Source organism: Physeter macrocephalus, chromosome 4 (assembly GCF_002837175.3).
Source record: "Physeter macrocephalus isolate SW-GA chromosome 4, ASM283717v5, whole genome shotgun sequence".
Taxonomy (NCBI): Eukaryota; Metazoa; Chordata; class Mammalia; order Artiodactyla; family Physeteridae; genus Physeter; species Physeter macrocephalus.
The window spans coordinates 59,816,891-59,835,450 of record NC_041217.1 but is presented as its reverse complement, the minus strand read 5'-3'; the positions used below and the strand labels follow the sequence as shown (position 1 = coordinate 59,835,450).

The 18,560-nt window shown below is 41.5% G+C and overlaps 1 protein-coding gene across 2 annotated transcripts in view; it reads right to left on the bottom strand.

Moving 5' to 3' along the window:
• The window catches only part of POU2F1 (POU class 2 homeobox 1), a 188,625-nt gene extending 174,202 nt beyond the window's left edge, over positions 1 to 14,423 (bottom strand). Inside the window, exon 1 of one of the 2 annotated variants that reach the window (XM_024116677.1) lies at positions 14,361 to 14,423. In XM_024116677.1, coding sequence (XP_023972445.1) covers positions 14,361 to 14,421 — 61 coding nt within the window. In that variant the 5' untranslated portion in view covers positions 14,422 to 14,423. The remainder of the gene's footprint in view (positions 1 to 14,360) is intronic. The other variant, XM_028488674.2, reaches the window with a different exon arrangement.
• Between the last annotated feature and the right edge of the window lie 4,137 nt (positions 14,424 to 18,560).

Below are 18,560 nucleotides of genomic sequence, written 5' to 3'. Positions count from 1 at the left end.
CAGAAAGAGAAAAACAAATACCATATGCTAATACATATATATGGAATCTTAAAAAAAAAAAAACAAAGGTTATGGAGAACCTAGGGGCAGGACAGGAATAAAGATGCAGATGTAGAGAATGGACTTGAGGACACGGGGAGGGGGAAAGGTAAGCTGGGACGAAGTGAGAGAGTGGAATGGACATATATACACTACCAAATGTAAAACAGATAGCTAGTGGAAAGCAGACGCATAGCACAGGGAAATCAGCTCGGTGCTTTGTGACCACCTCGAGGGGTGGGATGGGAGGGTGGGAGGGAGGGAGATGCAAGAGGGAGGAGATATGGGGATATATGTATACGTATAGCTGATTCACTTTGTTATAAAGCAGAAACTAACACACCACTGTAAAGCAATTATACTCCAAAATAAAGGTGTTTAAAAAAAAGCGATAATGCATAATAAAATTTCCTATAATATAAAAAATAAGTAAATCAGTTTTACATTACATTTCAAAAATATACAGAAAAAGAAAAATGTAATAAGATGTTCGATTTATAGCAAAAATATGAAAATTAAAACAATGTTTCATCTATCAACATATCAAAAATTAAATGAGACACTGCAGGGAAACTGATACTATTAAATATTGTACATAAAATATGTAGTATAGATAAAAATATAGAATGGTACCTCTCTCAAGGGCAATCTGACAACATGTACAAAATTTTTAAGTGTGTAATTTTTTTATGTTACAATTCTATTCCTAAGGATTTATCTTTTAAAAAAAAAAGAAACCATTGTATCTACAACTATGGAAAAAAATCTAACATACACCAAAAAAGAACAAGTAAATAGGTTGGTCCATCAATACAATAAAAAAATGTGTAACCATTAAAAAGGATAAGGTAAGATGTGGAAGGATATTTGTGAAAAATTATTAGGTAAAAAGGCAGATTAGGTTAGTTTTTGAAGAACTGAAACCTGCAGACGTGTCAATATTTTCCAGTTTTATAAGACAAGGTGAAAACTGCCCCTCCACTGACTTCACTGGGCCTCTTTGACTAACCTAAGACGACTCAACCTTGATCAGCTACAGCCACTGTGAGTAATAATTCAACGATCATGTTATCGTTTGTTATTTATGCCACTAGAAGTCACTCAACTAAATAAAGTTCAAAGATCTTAAAAAAAAAAAAAAAAAAAAAAAAAAAAGGTTAGCCTTGAAATTACCCAGAGGTTGTACCTAGCAAATAAAAAGGTTTATTTACCTGGGTAAATCTTAAAGAATAGGGAACCATGTTTTAAAAAAAAAAAAAAAAGTAGGATGTACACTGACTCCTTTTTTTAAAAAAAATCTATTTATTTATTTATGGCTGTGTTGGGTCTTCGCTGCTGCACACGGGCTTTCTCTAGTTGCAGTGAGCGGGGGGCTACTCTTCATTGCGGTGTGCAGGCTTCTTCTCATTGCAGTGGCTTCTCTTGTTGCAGAGCATGGGCTCTAGGCGTACGGGCTTCAGTAGTTGCGGTGCATGGGCTCAGTAGTTGTGGTTCGTGGGCTCTAGAGCACAGAGTTCTGGTGCACGGGCTTAGCTGCCCCACGGCAGGTGGGATCTTCCTGGGCCAGGGCTCGAACCCCTGTCCCCTGCATTGGCAGGGGGATTCTAAACCACTGCACCACCAGGGAAGTCCCTCCTTTTTAAATTATGTACACATACATGAGAGGGGCAGGCACACCTGGGGTATGAGCATGGATGTGGATGCACTGTGCATCTAATTAGGATACACGGGTCTGCACACCAACAGGAGCATTCCAGGAAAGGGGTTCAATCACTGAACCAGCACCATACGGGGTCTTATAGCAGGACAGAACTATTAAGATGTGATTCCAGCATCATGGAACTGGCAATGGCTCTGACACTACAGTCTAATCCTCTGAAATCACACCATGATTTCTTCCAGGAATACTCATAAAATTGTTAATTTGTCTTCACAGGCTTTTGTGATGTTTACAATGTCTCTCATAACGTCAGAGGATTTTCACCAATTCCTTCCTAACTAACAGTCATTGGCATATGAGTTAATATATATTACAGTCTGCCAAAACAGTCTTCTTGGCTGACTGCATGAAGAAGCACTCAGAGGGGAGTACCTCTGCATAGTGTAAAGAAAAATGTTTCAGACACAAACACTGTAACAATAAACAGGGTGATACGGGGAAGGATTAAACAGGGTATATATGATAGGGAATACCAATACCATTAAATGACTAACTTATCAGAAACAATAATCAACTGTCATGTTTCTTCAACTGAAAGCTGGCTTAATTACAGCTTGGTGGGGGGAAGGGGAGTAGTAAACAAATCCCCAGTACTTGCCAGCATATCAATTTTAAGTCACAACTCATTTGAGAAACATTAAAATATTTTACACACGTCCTAATTTCCTATCTAGCCAACAACAAAAAAAATAAATGATGCCCCAAATGAAAATTATCTGGATGTTAACATCAACAAGTAGCTTCAGTTTAAAATATAATTCCAAAATGTTCAGGATTTATGGATTACCAGAATCAGCAATCTATATACAAACAGCTTCAAAATATTTTTATAATCAACAACTGGATATGCATGAAAGCTAGGTTAACATTAGATCTGCTAATCAATTGTCTGTCTCCCCAAACTGCAAGATAGAGATGAGTGCACCACTAATTCTAGACCACACAATCTGGAACTGGGAACTGCATTAAGAGCACTAAGGATAAACTCAGAAATAGCTGCTAAATAGCTCATCATTCAACTTGACTGGAAGCAGAAGTTAATGGTTAAGAGCACAGTAATGCTCTTAATTGCATACAGCTATACCAAATAGGTCAGAGACCTAGGTGTACCACTTAGCCTCTTTACACTGTAGTTTTCTCACCTGAAAGATGAAGAGGATGACACCTGTACACATTTCATGGGGTCATTGTGAAGATTAATATGAAAATGCATGTAAAGCTTAGTAACTGGCACAAAGACTTGGTAAACATTATTTATTACTGTTATCACTAGAAATTAATACATCTGTTAGAAGTTATGGAATCTCTTCCACAAATTTTACCTATGTATTTGGCCACTAAAAAAGGACAAAGATCATGAAAATAGCCTCATAATTTGGAAATCATCTTCAGCTCTTCAGCTAAATCTTACTCTTCCTGGACCAGCCAGGCCAAACTTCCGTTCCTTGAAAGTGCTGCATTTTCACAGTTTCAAGAATTATGTATATGTTGCTCCCTTTGCAACATTTTCAACCCCACTTCCTACTCCCAGACTTGAACTGTTAACTTTCAGTCACCCTTCATATCTCAGTGTAAACACTGCTTCCTTAGAAGCCCTTCCTAAATCCTTTTGTCCAGATTAGGTGTCCCTATCTTACGCTTATGTCCCTATCTTATTCAGAGTATTCTGAATCTCCCATATTTTACTCAATTAACTGTGAACAGTGTTATTTAATGTATGACTTGCCCAACATGCTGTAAGCTTTGAGAGGACAGAGACAGTATCTGTCTTATTCACTACTCTTTCTCCAGTGCTGGGTGCATGGCAAGGAATAGAAGAAAGCTCTGTATTTATTGAATTAAATGAATGCAGAAGGACCAGTCAGGTTGGTTAATTATAATCCAGTTCATGCTCACATGTTACAGTTCCTGATTAGCTTACTGTCCTTGTTCATTCACATTCTAGTAAGATGTTTCAAGTTTAAAATCTAAATACTACCATTTCAGACTCCCCATATGTTTTAGCTCTGCTGCTGAGTTAGGATCAAGCCTATCATGTTCTGTATTCTTAATATGTCTATTAAAATGGTATTCAGATGGAAGCCCAGCTACTCAAAGTATCTGTTGTGTTTACTGGTTTTCACCCAAAAACATGTTTTGAAGAACGCCACAGCTTAAAAAGAAAAACAAAGTATGAAAATAAAACATAATTTGTCAATTTAGAATCCTATGGGCCAGAAAAGTTAAGTGATTTGTTCAACATCATAAAGCTAGATAATGCTACAAACAGAATTAGGATCCAAGCTTCCTAGTTCTCTGTTTGTCTTTCCACTATGGAGCCTTTACCGTGCATTGAGAACCCAGGTGAAGATACTGTAAGCAATAATCTTGAAATGCAACAAGCAATCATTCAATGCTACTGAATCATGTTTTACAAACTTTTTAAAACGATGGATGGCCAGACCTCTACTTTTATTAGAAACTCAGGTGGTAAGGTCTGGGCCTCTGCATGCTGAAAAAGTTCCATGGGCAAGTCTTATCCCAGCAAAGATTGAGAACCCCTAATTTAATCAATCAAGCATCATTTGCTAAATGTCTACTCTGTCCCTAGCAGTGTGTTCCTGCTCTCAAGGCTCTTAGGAGGAGACAAGATTTACTTACATAACTCAATTGGAGAAAAAAATAAGACTGTGTATAATGAAGTGCTGAATTAGCTAAATGAACACAAATTAAGTGCTAAATTCAGACAAAGTAGGACAGAAGCACAGGCTTGAGAGATCAGCTATTTGTGGAGATAGACTAAAGGACAGATAGGTCCCGTATGGTAAATAAGGATAACTGTTTTCAAACAGTGCACCCAGCAGGAGTCCTAAGGATCCTGTGGAAGGGTCTTAATGGCCACTGTGGAGAGTAGAGGGAGGATGCTTTCACTGCCCCTGTGCCCATCTCAATCAGAACAGCTCCACTCTTACCTTCTAACATTAAGCTTCTGCCTAAAATTCATTTTGAAAAGAACTACAATGGCCTTTTGTTTGAAAACTCTTGTATTTACAAATGTAAGAGAAGAAGAAGAAAATCAGTGGTGAAGTAATTTGTCCCAGTCCCCTGGGGGAACCCAGGTCTCCCAACTCTCCCAGTGCCATTTTCACTACACCACACCACATACCACGACATTCCAAGGGAGGGGACAGTGTGAGCGTGCAAGCAAAGGTTCTCACAGAGCATCCCAAACACCAGACTGACCAAAACGGTGGGCTTACTTTCAGGTCATGTGATAGAACTGTGACGGGGGAGAGGAGAGGAGAGCCCACGCTTCAGATTAAATATAGCCACCCTCCCAGAACAGCTCTTCAACACAAAGTTTTACGGAGATTCTTTAAAAACTTAAAACCTGATAAAAGAAACTGTTTGTGGTGGGCCTATAAGGGGACTTCCTGGTGGAACTGTTGAGTCATGCTATTTAAGGAAGTAGTAAAAGATAAGAATGCACAGGCAGGGATCGGGGTGAGATAACAGAATGCCCTGAAATCAAGGACAAGTTTATGTTTGCCACAATGCAATACCTCCATTGTGTAGTTTTCAAGAGTATTGGAGTGTACCTCCCTCTCCCCAGGTGCTGGTTGCACATGGAAATGTACAACCTGCAGTATGGTGTCCCACAGAATCAATCTAAAAGCTAAAGCTTCTCCCTCTCTACAGCAGCACAAGTAATAAAATTGCTGATTTTACTCTTGTGCTCGTGTAAGAAAAACTATTACAGTACTTTAAAAATGCTTCTGCTATCAATTTGTTATTCCCCACAGCATCCCTGTAACAATGGTATTATCACCATCTTATTGTTGAAACAACTATAGAAGCCAGTGTCAAAGCCAAAATGAGACGCCTAGAATTTACAATGTTCAGACTCAATGCTCAGTCCACACACAAAGTGGCATGAGCATAAATCTCAATCCTATTATTTGTATGTTTATCACACATTTAATTCAGAAAAACTTTCTTGATTTTCACAATAAACCTGCAGCCTCATAAGAGCCACCAATCATGTCTCAAACAACGGGTCTAAAATTGAATTCACTCCCCATTCCCCCAAATGGCTCCCTCCTCCAACTCCCTACTTCTGTTCATGGCACTGCTTTTGATAATCTAAGCTCAAAACCCTGCTATCCTCTTTGACTCTAATTAGCTGCTAAACACTTTAAGGACTTTGATTATGGCTCCTCGGTCCAGAACAAAAAACTTCAATGATTCCTCACTGCCAAGCAAATGAAATCCAAACTCCTGCACCAACAACCCACAGCATTCAGAGCTCTCCAGAACAGAGTCCCAACCTGCCTTCCACCACTCTCCAATATGCAGCCTCAGTAATAGCTAACCTGGAAGTCTTGCTATTCCCCAAACACGTTCTGCGCTCATTAAGCACACGACCTTGGGAAAGTCACTTAATCTGGGCTTCATTTCACTCAAAAATAAAATGGGCATAATAATATTTCCTGAAAGGAGCAAATGAGTAATGAAAATGAGAGTACTGCTATAAATTTCAAGGTACTATAAAAATACAGACAGTATCATTATGTCATGGTTACAGTAATTTTATTGTATTTATACCTGCCTTGCTCCAGAAAGGATATAACGTAGCCCACATAAAACACAAAATAACAGGAGTTTAAAGATGGAAGCAATAAAACAAATGCAAAACAAAACGTTAAGGACCTAAAATGGAACTGGGAATGAGGCTAAGAAAAATTATGGATACCATAATTGCCTATCTAAACTTTCAGATTAATAATTTGGTCTAAACACTGTAGTTTGATTTGAAAAGGAAATAAAGTCAATTAGTTCAGTGTCCAGAAGACTAAAAACAAAACCATTGGTCAGAAATAAGAGAGTTCTTACTGTAAAGACTAGGCAAGAATTTCTCCCAAAGGTCCTTATTCTGTGTGATGTAACTGGACAACATTCTCAACATCCTTACTATGGATTATCTATTTTCATTACATCATTGTTAGAGTGAAAGCCTCTTCAGGTCCGGTAATTGTCTTATTATGTTTGTATCTCTATAGCTTAAAGCAATTAGTCAACAAACCATACACCTTAATTTTTATATACTGGTTTCCATGGATCCAATCTCTCCCTTCCTATTTCAAATCAACTTGCACACCACCATGTTAATCCTAGAACACTGACCGCTTTTGTCATAGGATTCCTTACTTCAAAAACCTCCAATGGCCTCCCTGCACATAGAATACCTCATTTTTTACGTATACAGCACAATCTTGAACACTACCTCCCCGGCAATGTCTTCCCATTCCTCTAAATTCTTTTCACCCTTTTAAATTCAGCTTAAAAATCTCACCTTCTACTAAAAGTCTGCTCTGACTAGCAGCAATGAGGTAGAGGGAGAGATGGGGGCATGGGGAGGAGGAGACTAGAAAGTCTGAAGTCTTGTGTTCTCATCCATTACTCAATAGTGAAGAGACTGTGGGCAAGTCACTAAACCGCCTGAGAATAATGCCTCCTCATCTGTAAAGGTTGTAGGATAGACTGTATCTAAATTACCCTCCAGCTACAACAGTTCTAGGATGCTTTGGTTCCTACACACTTGGACACACTTTGTTTTCTACTCTGATCATTATTATGTATTATATATTTTAATATGTAATTACAATTACCCTTGGTAACCACAGGTGATCGGTTCCAGAATCTTCAAGGATACCAAAACCCAGGGATGCTCAAGTTCCTTATATAAGAGGGTGTTATATTTGCATATAACTTATGCCCAACCTCTTACATACTTTAAATCATCTCTAGATTAGTTATAATACTGAATACAATGTAAATGCTAAGTAAATAGTTGCCAGGTACAACAAATTCAAGCTTTGCTTTTTGGAGCTTTCTGGAATATTTCTTTCCAATATTTTCGATCTGCAGTTGGTTGAATTCATGGATACCAAACTCACCAATATGGAGGGCCAACTGTATACACACTGCTTTAAAATTTTTCCCTGCTAAGTACATGCCACAGCAAAGTCTCATATTCCCTTGTTAGCCCCAAAGACAACTGGCATAGGGACCAGGTACAAAGCAGCAGATATTTTTTTGCAAGCTAAGAAATGTTTAAATAATTATTTTTAAAAGACTGATTAAAATATACTTGCCTACTGCAGTGTGAATCAGCAAAAAAAAAAAAAAAAGCATTTTTTTCACTAAGCAGACTATTACAATAAGTATACTAAAACAAGACAATAGCTAAGTCACTTTTCTCTAAAAAATATATTCACTCTGCAGATTAGAAAGCTAGTCAGTACAACTCCATTTCTTGAGGAGATGACCACGTGTTAAAAACAATTGAGTTGTTTTTTGTTTTTTTTTTTGGCATGTGGGATCTTAGTTCCCTAAGCAGGGATCAAACCCTCGCTCTCTGCCTTGGAAGCTCGGAGTCTCAACCACTGGATGGCCAGGGAAGTCCCCAAAACAATTGAGCTGTTAAACATACACAACAAAATGTTCACTTCCTAGCCATTCCTGTTCATACCTTCTATTGCAATGAGAAAGCTCACCAGTCCAAAGAAAAAAAGGCCTACCCATAATTTTTATTATTTTACCAACTTAATGATTTAACTTTATACACTAGAGCTATGACCCCAACATAAAAAACCAATAAAGTTACACAGAGAATTATGAAATAGATCATGTGACAAATTAAACTGTACTTGCAAGGACTTTCAATATCACAGGCTGAGTAAATCTACTACCAACATTCACACTGAGCTAAGTTTTGTGCTTCACACTGTCATTTTAAAAATTAATATTATGTGTCCCCTTCTGGATGAATATCTAGTTTCCTGGATAGTACTTTAAAAAAGAATCTGATCAATCTAGAGGCTTGCTGATTTTTCTTTTGCTCATTGCTAGGCCTGTCGGCAAAATCTAGGCAACACTGAAAACGAGTATTTGCTTAACTGGGAAAAAAAATAAAAACAAAGGCATTTTATCAGTCACTGAGTACAAATATCTTATCAATGCTCAATAAATTAACATCCTGCGGTAAAAACACAGAACTCTATAAACAACATGCATTATATGTAAAGAGCTTCTTCACATCAGAGGCTCTGAAACTCAAGACAATTCTCATATTCCAAATTCTAAATATACTGTACATGGATCAGTAAGTCAAGCACTGGTTCCACTCATGCTATTTTTATTTCCATTGCTATTACTGCCGAAAGAGTTTATAAGGGCTCACTGCCAGTTTAGAACATAGTCAGAAATATTTCAGTACAAAATAAAACCAATTTATTCCTAAGAAGAAATATAAATCTACTAAGTTATTCAACTATCTTTATTTACAAAATGTCAACAATGTGCAAAAACGTTCAGCAAAAGAAGATGGATAAGTAATCTGTGAACCATAATTATTACCTCTTTCAACCTTGATTCCACTCAAAATGATATTTTTAAGCAACACAAACAGGATAAGAATTAAGCAAAATTCTGGCCCAAAGAGTTCCCTATAAAGAGGAAAAGGACGAAAGGATTCATTTAGGAGGGATACAGAAACTCAAATAAGGCAGATGTATAACAATCAAATCCACACTCTAATACCTAATATTAGATTTCCTTGAGAAATAAGTAATAAACATGTTTGCTTAGGCATTTAACATTAAAGGAGGCAACAAAAACAAGAACATGGGTGGCCAAAAAGAGACATGTTTTGTCTGTGACTTGTTCTGCAAACAATAATTATTTGAATAGTTCTAAATACAATCATTTCCATTAGGAAAACACATTCCTGCTTAAAATTAGGCTTCATAGTAAGTCTTTACTAATCACAAAAACTGTAACTGAAACAACACCTGTATAAAAGCAAATTAATGACAGTCATACACCAGTATTTTAAAAGAAAATTAATTTTAATAGTGCTTGAAAGAAGACTAAAGCTGTGGGCTTTCAGCATTAAAAACAAAACAAAAATAACTGATAACATTAAGGCAATCACTACTACATTATATTATAGTCCTCCTAGTAGAAAGGAACAGACATTCATGAAAGTGAGAGACCAATTTTAAAAACACAACTTAAACACACAAACCCACACACCTAAACTCAAGATCAAGCAATTCAGATTCAAGAAATTTTAAACGTTTCATTTTTAATGGAAAATACTTATGAAAGGCAACATTCAAATTTCCAGTTCTGTCATTTTAGAACCACCTGCTTAAGATATTCAAGGCTCCTTTAAACACCTTTGGTGGCTTTATAAGAGCAATTTAACACTGAGTCCTAAACTTATTCCAAAGTCCACTGACCAGATGAATAACAGATTAACAATTACTTCAACCTACGCAGCAATGAAACACATTTTATTCCTTCTTCTTTATACTGCCTATCGAAGCAGAGAATAGTGAGTTTAAAATATGGCAGAATACAACACCATTTAAACCTGAATAATAGTCGCTATTTGTCGTTTCCTTGACTACTGGGATTTTTGACAATGACAAAATGAAGGGAATTAGAAATTAGTTTGGGGCTGAGGTTGAAAATTACTTGAACAGTAATGGCTTGGAAGAAGAATGGTCCTTTCAGAAATTAAAAATATTTGGTCAGCTGTCACATAAATTTTCAAGACCTAAATTCATTAAGTACCATTATAATTATTAGATGGGGCAAGTTAAGAAAGAAGTAACACTGGGTTTTCTGAAAACTTGTGGGAAGCCACCTGACAGATACAAAAGGAGACAGGCAGGCTATAAACTTATGAAGGCTCAAAAGTAACCTAAAATACTCTATCAGGCTTGGGTCACAAGTTAGAGTTAGGAATAAGTCACAGCAATTCTACCACACTCCCAGGACATTTTAATCATCACTTCAAGATAAACTAGTTAAAAATATGATGGAAAATGTCTGACAGGAAAATCTGATAGGTCAAAAATCATATGTGGAATCACTATCTCACAGTGGAACAATTTGAAAAATCACTAATCAATCAAAATAAAATGCACAACTTCTCCAGACTAAATTAAGACAACCCAAAAAGAATTCTGAATTATTTTTTTACAAACTGTTTGCAAAGCACATGCTTTACTGTAAGTATTCTACCTTATTTTAAACACTATAATTTCAACGTAACAGAATATATAGCCCTCATCCTCGTCAAGTTCACTTTACTCATTGAAATAGCTACTAAGGCCAATATGATTTCTCCTTTATCCCAGGCTATGCTCTGATTAAATCAAGAAACACAGCTTCTTACTGGAGTTTGGGGGATTACAGAGAACCTATCTAAAGCATGCTCATGGATCACTTCTATGATTATACTTATTTAAAACCATAGTCTCCAAATGAGAATTTGAGGAAATGAATTTTTACAATAGCATGGAAAGCCAACCAAAATATAAGGCCAGTTAACAATAGTCATCCTTTCCTGTATCACAAAAACCGTAAGAAAGAAATTTTGTTTGTAAAAGGCAACGTACATTTTATCATCTTGGATAAAATATCTACAGCCTTGGTAGTGGTTAAATTGCAGCTATAAAGGAAATTGTCCCGAGATAAATGGTTTCCCTATGAGAAGGTTTCACTGCTACACTTCACCTCGGGACAATAAATCAAATTAGCTGCACCTTGCCCTCTGTTCAATGACATCATCAGTTTGACCACATCTTGGGACTCGGGTGCAAAAACATATGCTATTGACGGCATGAAATCATATTACTGTTTTTTTGTCTATCCAACCTCATGCTTCAGGTCTCTGAAGCAGTTATTCACCTGAACATTCTCATGAAAGCTACAGATTTTTTTTTTCTTGCTGCATTCAGGGCCAGCATACTAGAGGTAAAAGAATAGTCAGTCAGAAGTGGTTATTTGAAATTGGCTTGCTTTTAGCCCATCAAATCTAGAATTTTGTTGCCAATTAAACTGAAGACTAATGTCTCACAAAATATGTATCTCGAAACTGACCATCAAGTGCCTTAACATAATTTCAAAGATTAAACACATTGGTGTTAAACAACACTTCTCTGATACTTTACTAGCAGGGGTTAAAAAACCACCAATGAGAAGCAACACCATGTTTTTAAAAAACACATAAGAACTATACAAAATAAAAAAGAAAGAAAACTTTACCGAGGGAAAGCCCCCAAATCAAAATTGCTATTTCTTTAAGTAGCAAAAGTTTATCTGCCTTTCACAGACCAAAAGTCCTAAGTCTACATAAAACATAAAATCAATCCTGGCAACTTAAAGAAAGAGGGGTCGGTGTGCTGGGAGGGGAGTAAGTTCCAAGATCAGGGTAGACACAGTGCCTGTGTTTATTCTTCTATTTTCACTCATTTAACCATGACACAAACACTCAAAAAACAAACATAACCCCATTTCTGTTTTCAGGAGTGCTACAATTAAAATAAGCAAGTCTATGACAGTGATAGCACAAAATTAATATCAGCCCATTTTAAATTAGAATGAAGAGGCTGAAAAGGGAAGGCAGCACTGAGGAATTCTGAAAGTGCTGTTAATTGGAATTTCTAAAATACCTACCTATTCTACAACTCCTAGAAAAAAACTACTGGTTTCTACAAATCCTGCAGACCTTAACAAAGCCTGAAAGTGTTTAACTTGGGGGTAAGAGCCAAGGGGCAGGGGTGAACTAGCCCCAAAACAAAGTGATTTATTTGTATTAAACCAAAATAGGTTTCATTCGCCTCTGAAAACGAGAAGTCATGGATTTTTTTTTTTTCTTAGGCCCAATATTACGGCAAACTGTAAGAAAGTCTTTTTAAGAGAAAACAAAACACAACAGAGCTGATGCTTAGCTCGGAGCTGTCTGAACGCTGCTAAGGCCCCAAGAGGGTTTGTTTTGCCCGCGGAGTAGGGGTATGTGTGTGGAAGTTGGTGGGGGGGAGAGTCATTTTGGTTATTAGTAAATAAATCAAGCGGCAGAGAACATGAGGCCTAGGCCACTGCTAGAGGAGCCAAGGCCTAGCTCTCCCCCTTCTCTTCCCAGCACAGCCTGGGTTTGATCTCAGAGCCCTGTGGATTGCCAAGGAAAAAAAAAAAAGAATCATATCGAACCACAAAAGCACATGGGGCGAATGTAAAATATAAACACGGCGTTGGGCTGTGAGTGGCTGTTATTAAAGGTCTGAATTACTAAACATGAGAGGCGGGGAAAGCCAGGCGGCCATTTCAATAATATAAACCTCCCCGAATTAGACATTATTCAAATGAGAGAGGTTCAGCTAACCAGAGAATCGAGAGGACGCAGCACCCAGCAAGAAAACAGGAGTACAGAACCAGGGAGGGGGATCCCCGCCCCTACCCAACTCCCAACCGGAGAGGGGAAACCAAGAATATTATCAACTTGTCAGCCCAGCCGGCTCTGGGGCAGGGGCAGGAGGGCAGCGCTTTACATCCGAGTTCCTGGGAGGCCTGCGGGCGCTTCTGGGGCCTGGGAGCGAGAGGCCCTCGAGGGCCCCGGGCCCCGTCGGTCCGGGTCAAGCGCAGAGGCTGGGGCGGGGGGGGGGGGCGGGAACGGGCAGGGGGAGACAGAGGTCAGACCGCGCCCGGCACCTTCAGCCCAACTCCCTCGGGAATCCACGGCCGCCCGGGGACAGGGGGCTTTCCCGGGCCCCACTAAGACCCCTGACTGCTGGCCCGGAGCACATGGGGCGGCCCGGCAGGACCTGCCCCTCGGAGGGCAACTTTCCCCAAGGGCCGCTTTCAACCCAGTCCGCCCCCAAGGGGGAGAAGCGGACCCCTGCGCGGGCTCCCCACCCCCTCCACCCCGAGGCCACCTCGCAGCGCCCGCGACCGCTCACCCCTACCCACCTACAGCGCAGGCCTGGCTCGGGTCAGGCCGCTACACTGGAGATAAGTGGGGCGCGGCCGAGGTGCCCGAGTCCGTGACCCCCGGGCTCAGCCCCGCTCGGACCCCGGTGCGGCGGCAGGGCTCGGGCGCCGGCTGAGCGCTCTCCACAGGCGCACCCCCAGCCGCCCTCCGGGCCGCCCCCCGCGGTGGGCAGCGCCCCCCCGCCCCGGCCCGCTCCCGGGGGGAGGACGCGTGCGGCTGTCCGGCCGCCGGGGTCCGCTCCGGCCCCGCCGCCTCCCCGGCATTGTGCTCGCCGCCACCTCCATTCCCCCTCCACGCCCCCCCCAACCCGCGCCCGCCCGGCCCGGGTCGCCCGCCCGCGCCCCGCCGCGCCCCGCCGCCCCAGCAGCTATGAATATGTAAAATGTCTTTATTGTCCTCTCCCTCTGCCCCGGCCCCGCGGCGGACCCGCTCGGGTTCGGGCTCGGCGGCGAAGAGGCGGCGGCGGCGGCGGCCGGCTGAGGAGGAGGGCCGGTGCCGGCGGGCGGGCGAGCCGGCGGCGGGGTGGGCTGGGGCAGGAGGAGCGCGGTGGATCGCAGCCCCCTTTGCCCCTTGTCTTCCCCCTCCGCCTGGCCTCTCCGAACCTCTTTCCCCCTCCGTTCGGCGCCCGGCGGGGGCTCCGTGCTCCCCGGCCCCCCATCTCCCCGCCGTTAATTATAATAATCCTGAGTACTAATAAATTATGCTAAGTCGCGGGGGGGGGCAGCGGGAGCCGGGGTTGAGTATGAATATGAATATGTAAAATGCTGTAATGATTACCTGCTGCTGCTGCCGCCGCGGCTGAACTCTCATCTTGACTCGCTGCTCCTCCGTCCGCCATTTTGAATATTTTAACCAAAATCGCCCGGTCGATAAACCCTCCCTCGCTCCGGCTCCCCTCCCCCCTCCCGCCCTCCATGCCTCCTCCCTCCTCTCCGCCCCCTCCCGCTCCCTCCTCTCACCGGGCGCGCGCCAGGGGGCGCGCGAGGCCGTCCCCTTGGAAGAGCCCCACCCCTTCGGGCGCTCTGCGCACGCGCCCCCTGGCCGCTGTGGCTCTTCAGTAGCTAAAGCGCCCTCAACCTGCCAGTCACCCCTTCGCTTCTTTTTTCCTTCTGGGCTCTGCACATGCGCGACTTTCTCCGCGCGCCTGAAAGGGAGTCCGCGCATGCGCTACTTCCCCTTGGCTGCCTCCCGTTGCGTAATCTGTGAAGGGTAGTACAGGGAGCGCTTGTGCCTTGTTACTGTCATCACTACTCCTCCCGCCTCACTCCCCTCCCAGTTTTACTCCGGGTTCCCCCAGTGGCATTCTAAAAGAAGCGCAGGGGACACAGCGGCCAAGAGGGTGGAGAAGCGTGGAGTATCGGTGGGCGAACCAGCCCGCGTCCTCTACGCTGCGCACTTTTTAAGGCTTTCCGCGCTATTGAAACACTAACAAAGGAGGGACCGTTCCCCTCTAGGTAATTTCCGGCCCTGTGGGCAGGTAGGGGCGGAAACGCCTTCCGCGGGGAGCCGAGCTGGAGGCACCTGCTGGGCCACGCGCGGGCATCCCGCTTTAAATTTGAATCCGAACTAGTCCCCGCCCCCAGGCCTGCGAATGCTGGAGACCCGGCCCCGCTAACGCAAGGGGGAGTGTCCTGTGGTGGTTTTAATTAGCCCCAAATCTGTTCTGCTCTATTTGTGCCTAACACCCGGCTGGCTTCCTCGCTAGCTGGGAGTTTTATTAAGTCGGTAATTCCCGCCCCTACCCTTATTTCACGCGCCTCGATCGCCGCTCACCGGATCGAAAGAAATAGCCGACCCACCGGTCTATGGATAGGCATTCTCCCTTTCCTTTCGCTTAGGAGCAACTTTTAAAACCTAGCAGTAAACTGGAAACCGACGACCTAGTAAATAAAAATGTCGAAATCAGCGGTAGCTTCATCATGAATTTTACTTTGCTGCTTCTCAGAGTAAATATGATAAGTAGGCGTTTTCCGTTGTAAATATCTTTCTTTGTAACTAGTCATAATGTTCTAAGATTTCTTTATCTTTAATGGTAGATTTTCCTGGACAAGACCCAGGTCTAATTATTTTACGAATTTTTAAGCCCTATGATTTTCCCAGTTTTTTTAAAGAGAAGTGTACTGTATTTCATGGTTACCAAAATAAAAAAAAAAACAAGCTAGATAGTCTGTCTTGAGAAAAATGACTGTAAAGTTTAAATTGGGTAGGATTACAGATTCTAATTCTGAGAAAAAAACTGATCTCTAGGAGATAGCCAGCAGTTATTTTAATGGCTAAAGTTTTAATCATGGGTCTTAGCCTGCTAATTGAATTTCTTACACTGTGCAAGTACAGTTAAAGGTGGTATTGATTTATTCATGGCAATTAAGCCCTAGGGTGTATGCATGACTGTTTAAGCCAAATAACTGGGCTACCCTATATTCAAATTATTTCAAACTACACCAACCAACACACGGTTAAGGAAATGCAAAATTTAATCATGTTACAATTAATCTGTAAATATGGCTTGAGTTATATTCACCAGCATTACTATAGGGAAAGTCTCAGAATCATCAACCTATCTGAAACAAGAGTTAAGTACATGGCCCTGGTCTGAGGGCAACAAATTTGAAATCATCTTGACTAAAAAAAAAGAAGTCAAATACCCTTATTTAAATTCTTATCTTTTGTTTAATCTTTGTTTTGCTCTTTGTTTCAAAAAGTAAATTAATATGACTTTCAGAAAGTAATTGAAGTCAGTGCATGTGCTATTCATTCTTTATTATTTTATTTCCATAAAAGGAAATATTTATGGAATGAATTGTTATGTAAAGAATAATAGCTCTGTGAGGAAAAAAAAAAGCTTGAATAGTCTGTATCAATGATTCATTTTCCTCTTGATGATAATATTTATGTTTCCAAATGTGTGCCCAGGGCCTAGCATAATACCTGAGCATAGTAGGTACTCATAAATATTTGTTGAATAAAAAATAATGAATAATACAGTTTTATATGTTAGGATTATTTTAAAAATTGATCAAGTCATTTATTGAACAAATATTTATGAACATCAGCATTTTGCCATAAACTTTACTAGGTGCTAAGGATATGAAAACATGTAAGATACTGCTTTGACCTCAGCGAACTCAGTGTATCAACTATTTTTAATCCTCACAACTCTGGGAGGTAGGAACTCTGTTTATCCCAATTTTCCAGGATGGGGAAATTAAGACATATAGGTGTTATATAACTTGCTTGTATCAGGGTTCTCCAGAGAAACAAAACCAATAGGAGATATATATAACTTTATATATATGAAGGAGATGTCTAATAAAGAATTGGCTCATACAATTACAGAGGCTGAGAAGTCCTCAAATCTGCAGTCTGAAGGCCTGAGAACCAGTGGTGTAAGTTCCAGTCTAAGTCCAAAGGCCTGATTCAACTTTATGTTCTTTCTACTATGATCCTAATCCCCTAATATCCATTTCCACACATGTTCCCTAGATTTGTTTCTGTATAAATTAGAAGACTCAAGGAGTTCTTTTTTAAAATTTATTTTTGTCTGTGTTGGGTCTTCGTTTCTGTGGGAGGGCTTTCTCTAGTTGCGGCAAGCGGGGGCCACTCTTCATCACGGTGTGCGGGCCTCTCACCGTCGCGGCCTCTCTTGTTGCGGAGCACAGGCTCCAGACACGCAGGCTCAGTAGTTGTGGTTCATGGGCCTAGTTGCTCCACGGCATGTGGGATCCTTCCAGACCAGGGCTCGAACCCGTGTCCCCTGCATTGGCAGGCAGATTCTCAACCACTGCGCCACCAGGGAAGCCCCTCAAGGAGTTCTTTTGAAGTGCTGTGCACTCCCTCATAAATCAAATAATACCCAGTTTATGATGGGCAGCTCAGGTCTCCTGGTAATTTGGTGGCCCATGGTTAAGCATTCATTCTCTACTGAAGTCCAGTAGCAGGCCAAGAACTATTTCCCAAAATGAGAGTAGTTATCTATAGAAGATGGCAGGGCTTTGCTCTAAAATTCTAATGGCCTGAGGTGCAGTTCAGTTGTTGGGGCCTAGCAGCATCCCTACCTACCACTGACACTTCAAGCGCCTTTGGATCTGCTGGATCCTATGGCCCAAGTGACAGAGCAGCTTGCACAGCTGTCTGGACCTGTTGCAGAGCTTTCTCTTACTCTGGGTCTCATTCAAAACGACCAGCTTTTTGAGTCACTTGGTAAGTAGGTTGGAGTAACACACCCCAAGGAGGGCTTTGTTGCACACAAAATCCAAAGAAGCTCACTAGGCGTTGTGCCTCCTTTTTAGTTGTAGGATATCTTGACATGCCCCACACCAGTGGACCCCTAGAAATTTCGCTGAGGTAGAAGCCCCCTGAATTTGTGTCAAGACTTGTTTCCCACCCTCTGACACGCAAATGTCTTACCAGTAAGTCTGAAGTAGTTGCTACTTCTTGCTCTCTAGGTCCAATCAGCATGATGTCATCAGTGTAATGGACTAGTGTAATAGCTTGTGGAAGGGAAAGGAGAGCAAGATCCAGGGAACTAAATTATAATGCACAGCTGGAGAGTTGACATACTTCTGAGGTGGGACAGTGAAAGTTTATTTGCTGAAAGCAAACTGCTTCTTGTGGGTCTTATTAACAGGGATGGAGAAAAAGGCATTTGCCAGATTAATAGCTATATCTCCGTTTCCAGGGGATGTGTTAATTTGCTCAAGCACTGAAACCACATCTGGTACAGCAGCTATTAAGTGTAGTCATCACCCAGTTAAGTTTACAGTAATCCACTGTCATTCTCCAAGATCCATCTGTCTTCTGTATAGGCCAAATGGGAGAGTTAAATGGGGATGTGGTGGTAATAACCACCCCCTACATCTTCCAAATCCTTGATGGTGGCACTAATCTCTGTAGTCTCTCCAGTAATGCAGTGTTCCTTTTGGTTTACTATTTTCCTAGATAGAGGTGGGTCTAGTGGCCTCCACTTGGCCTCTCCCA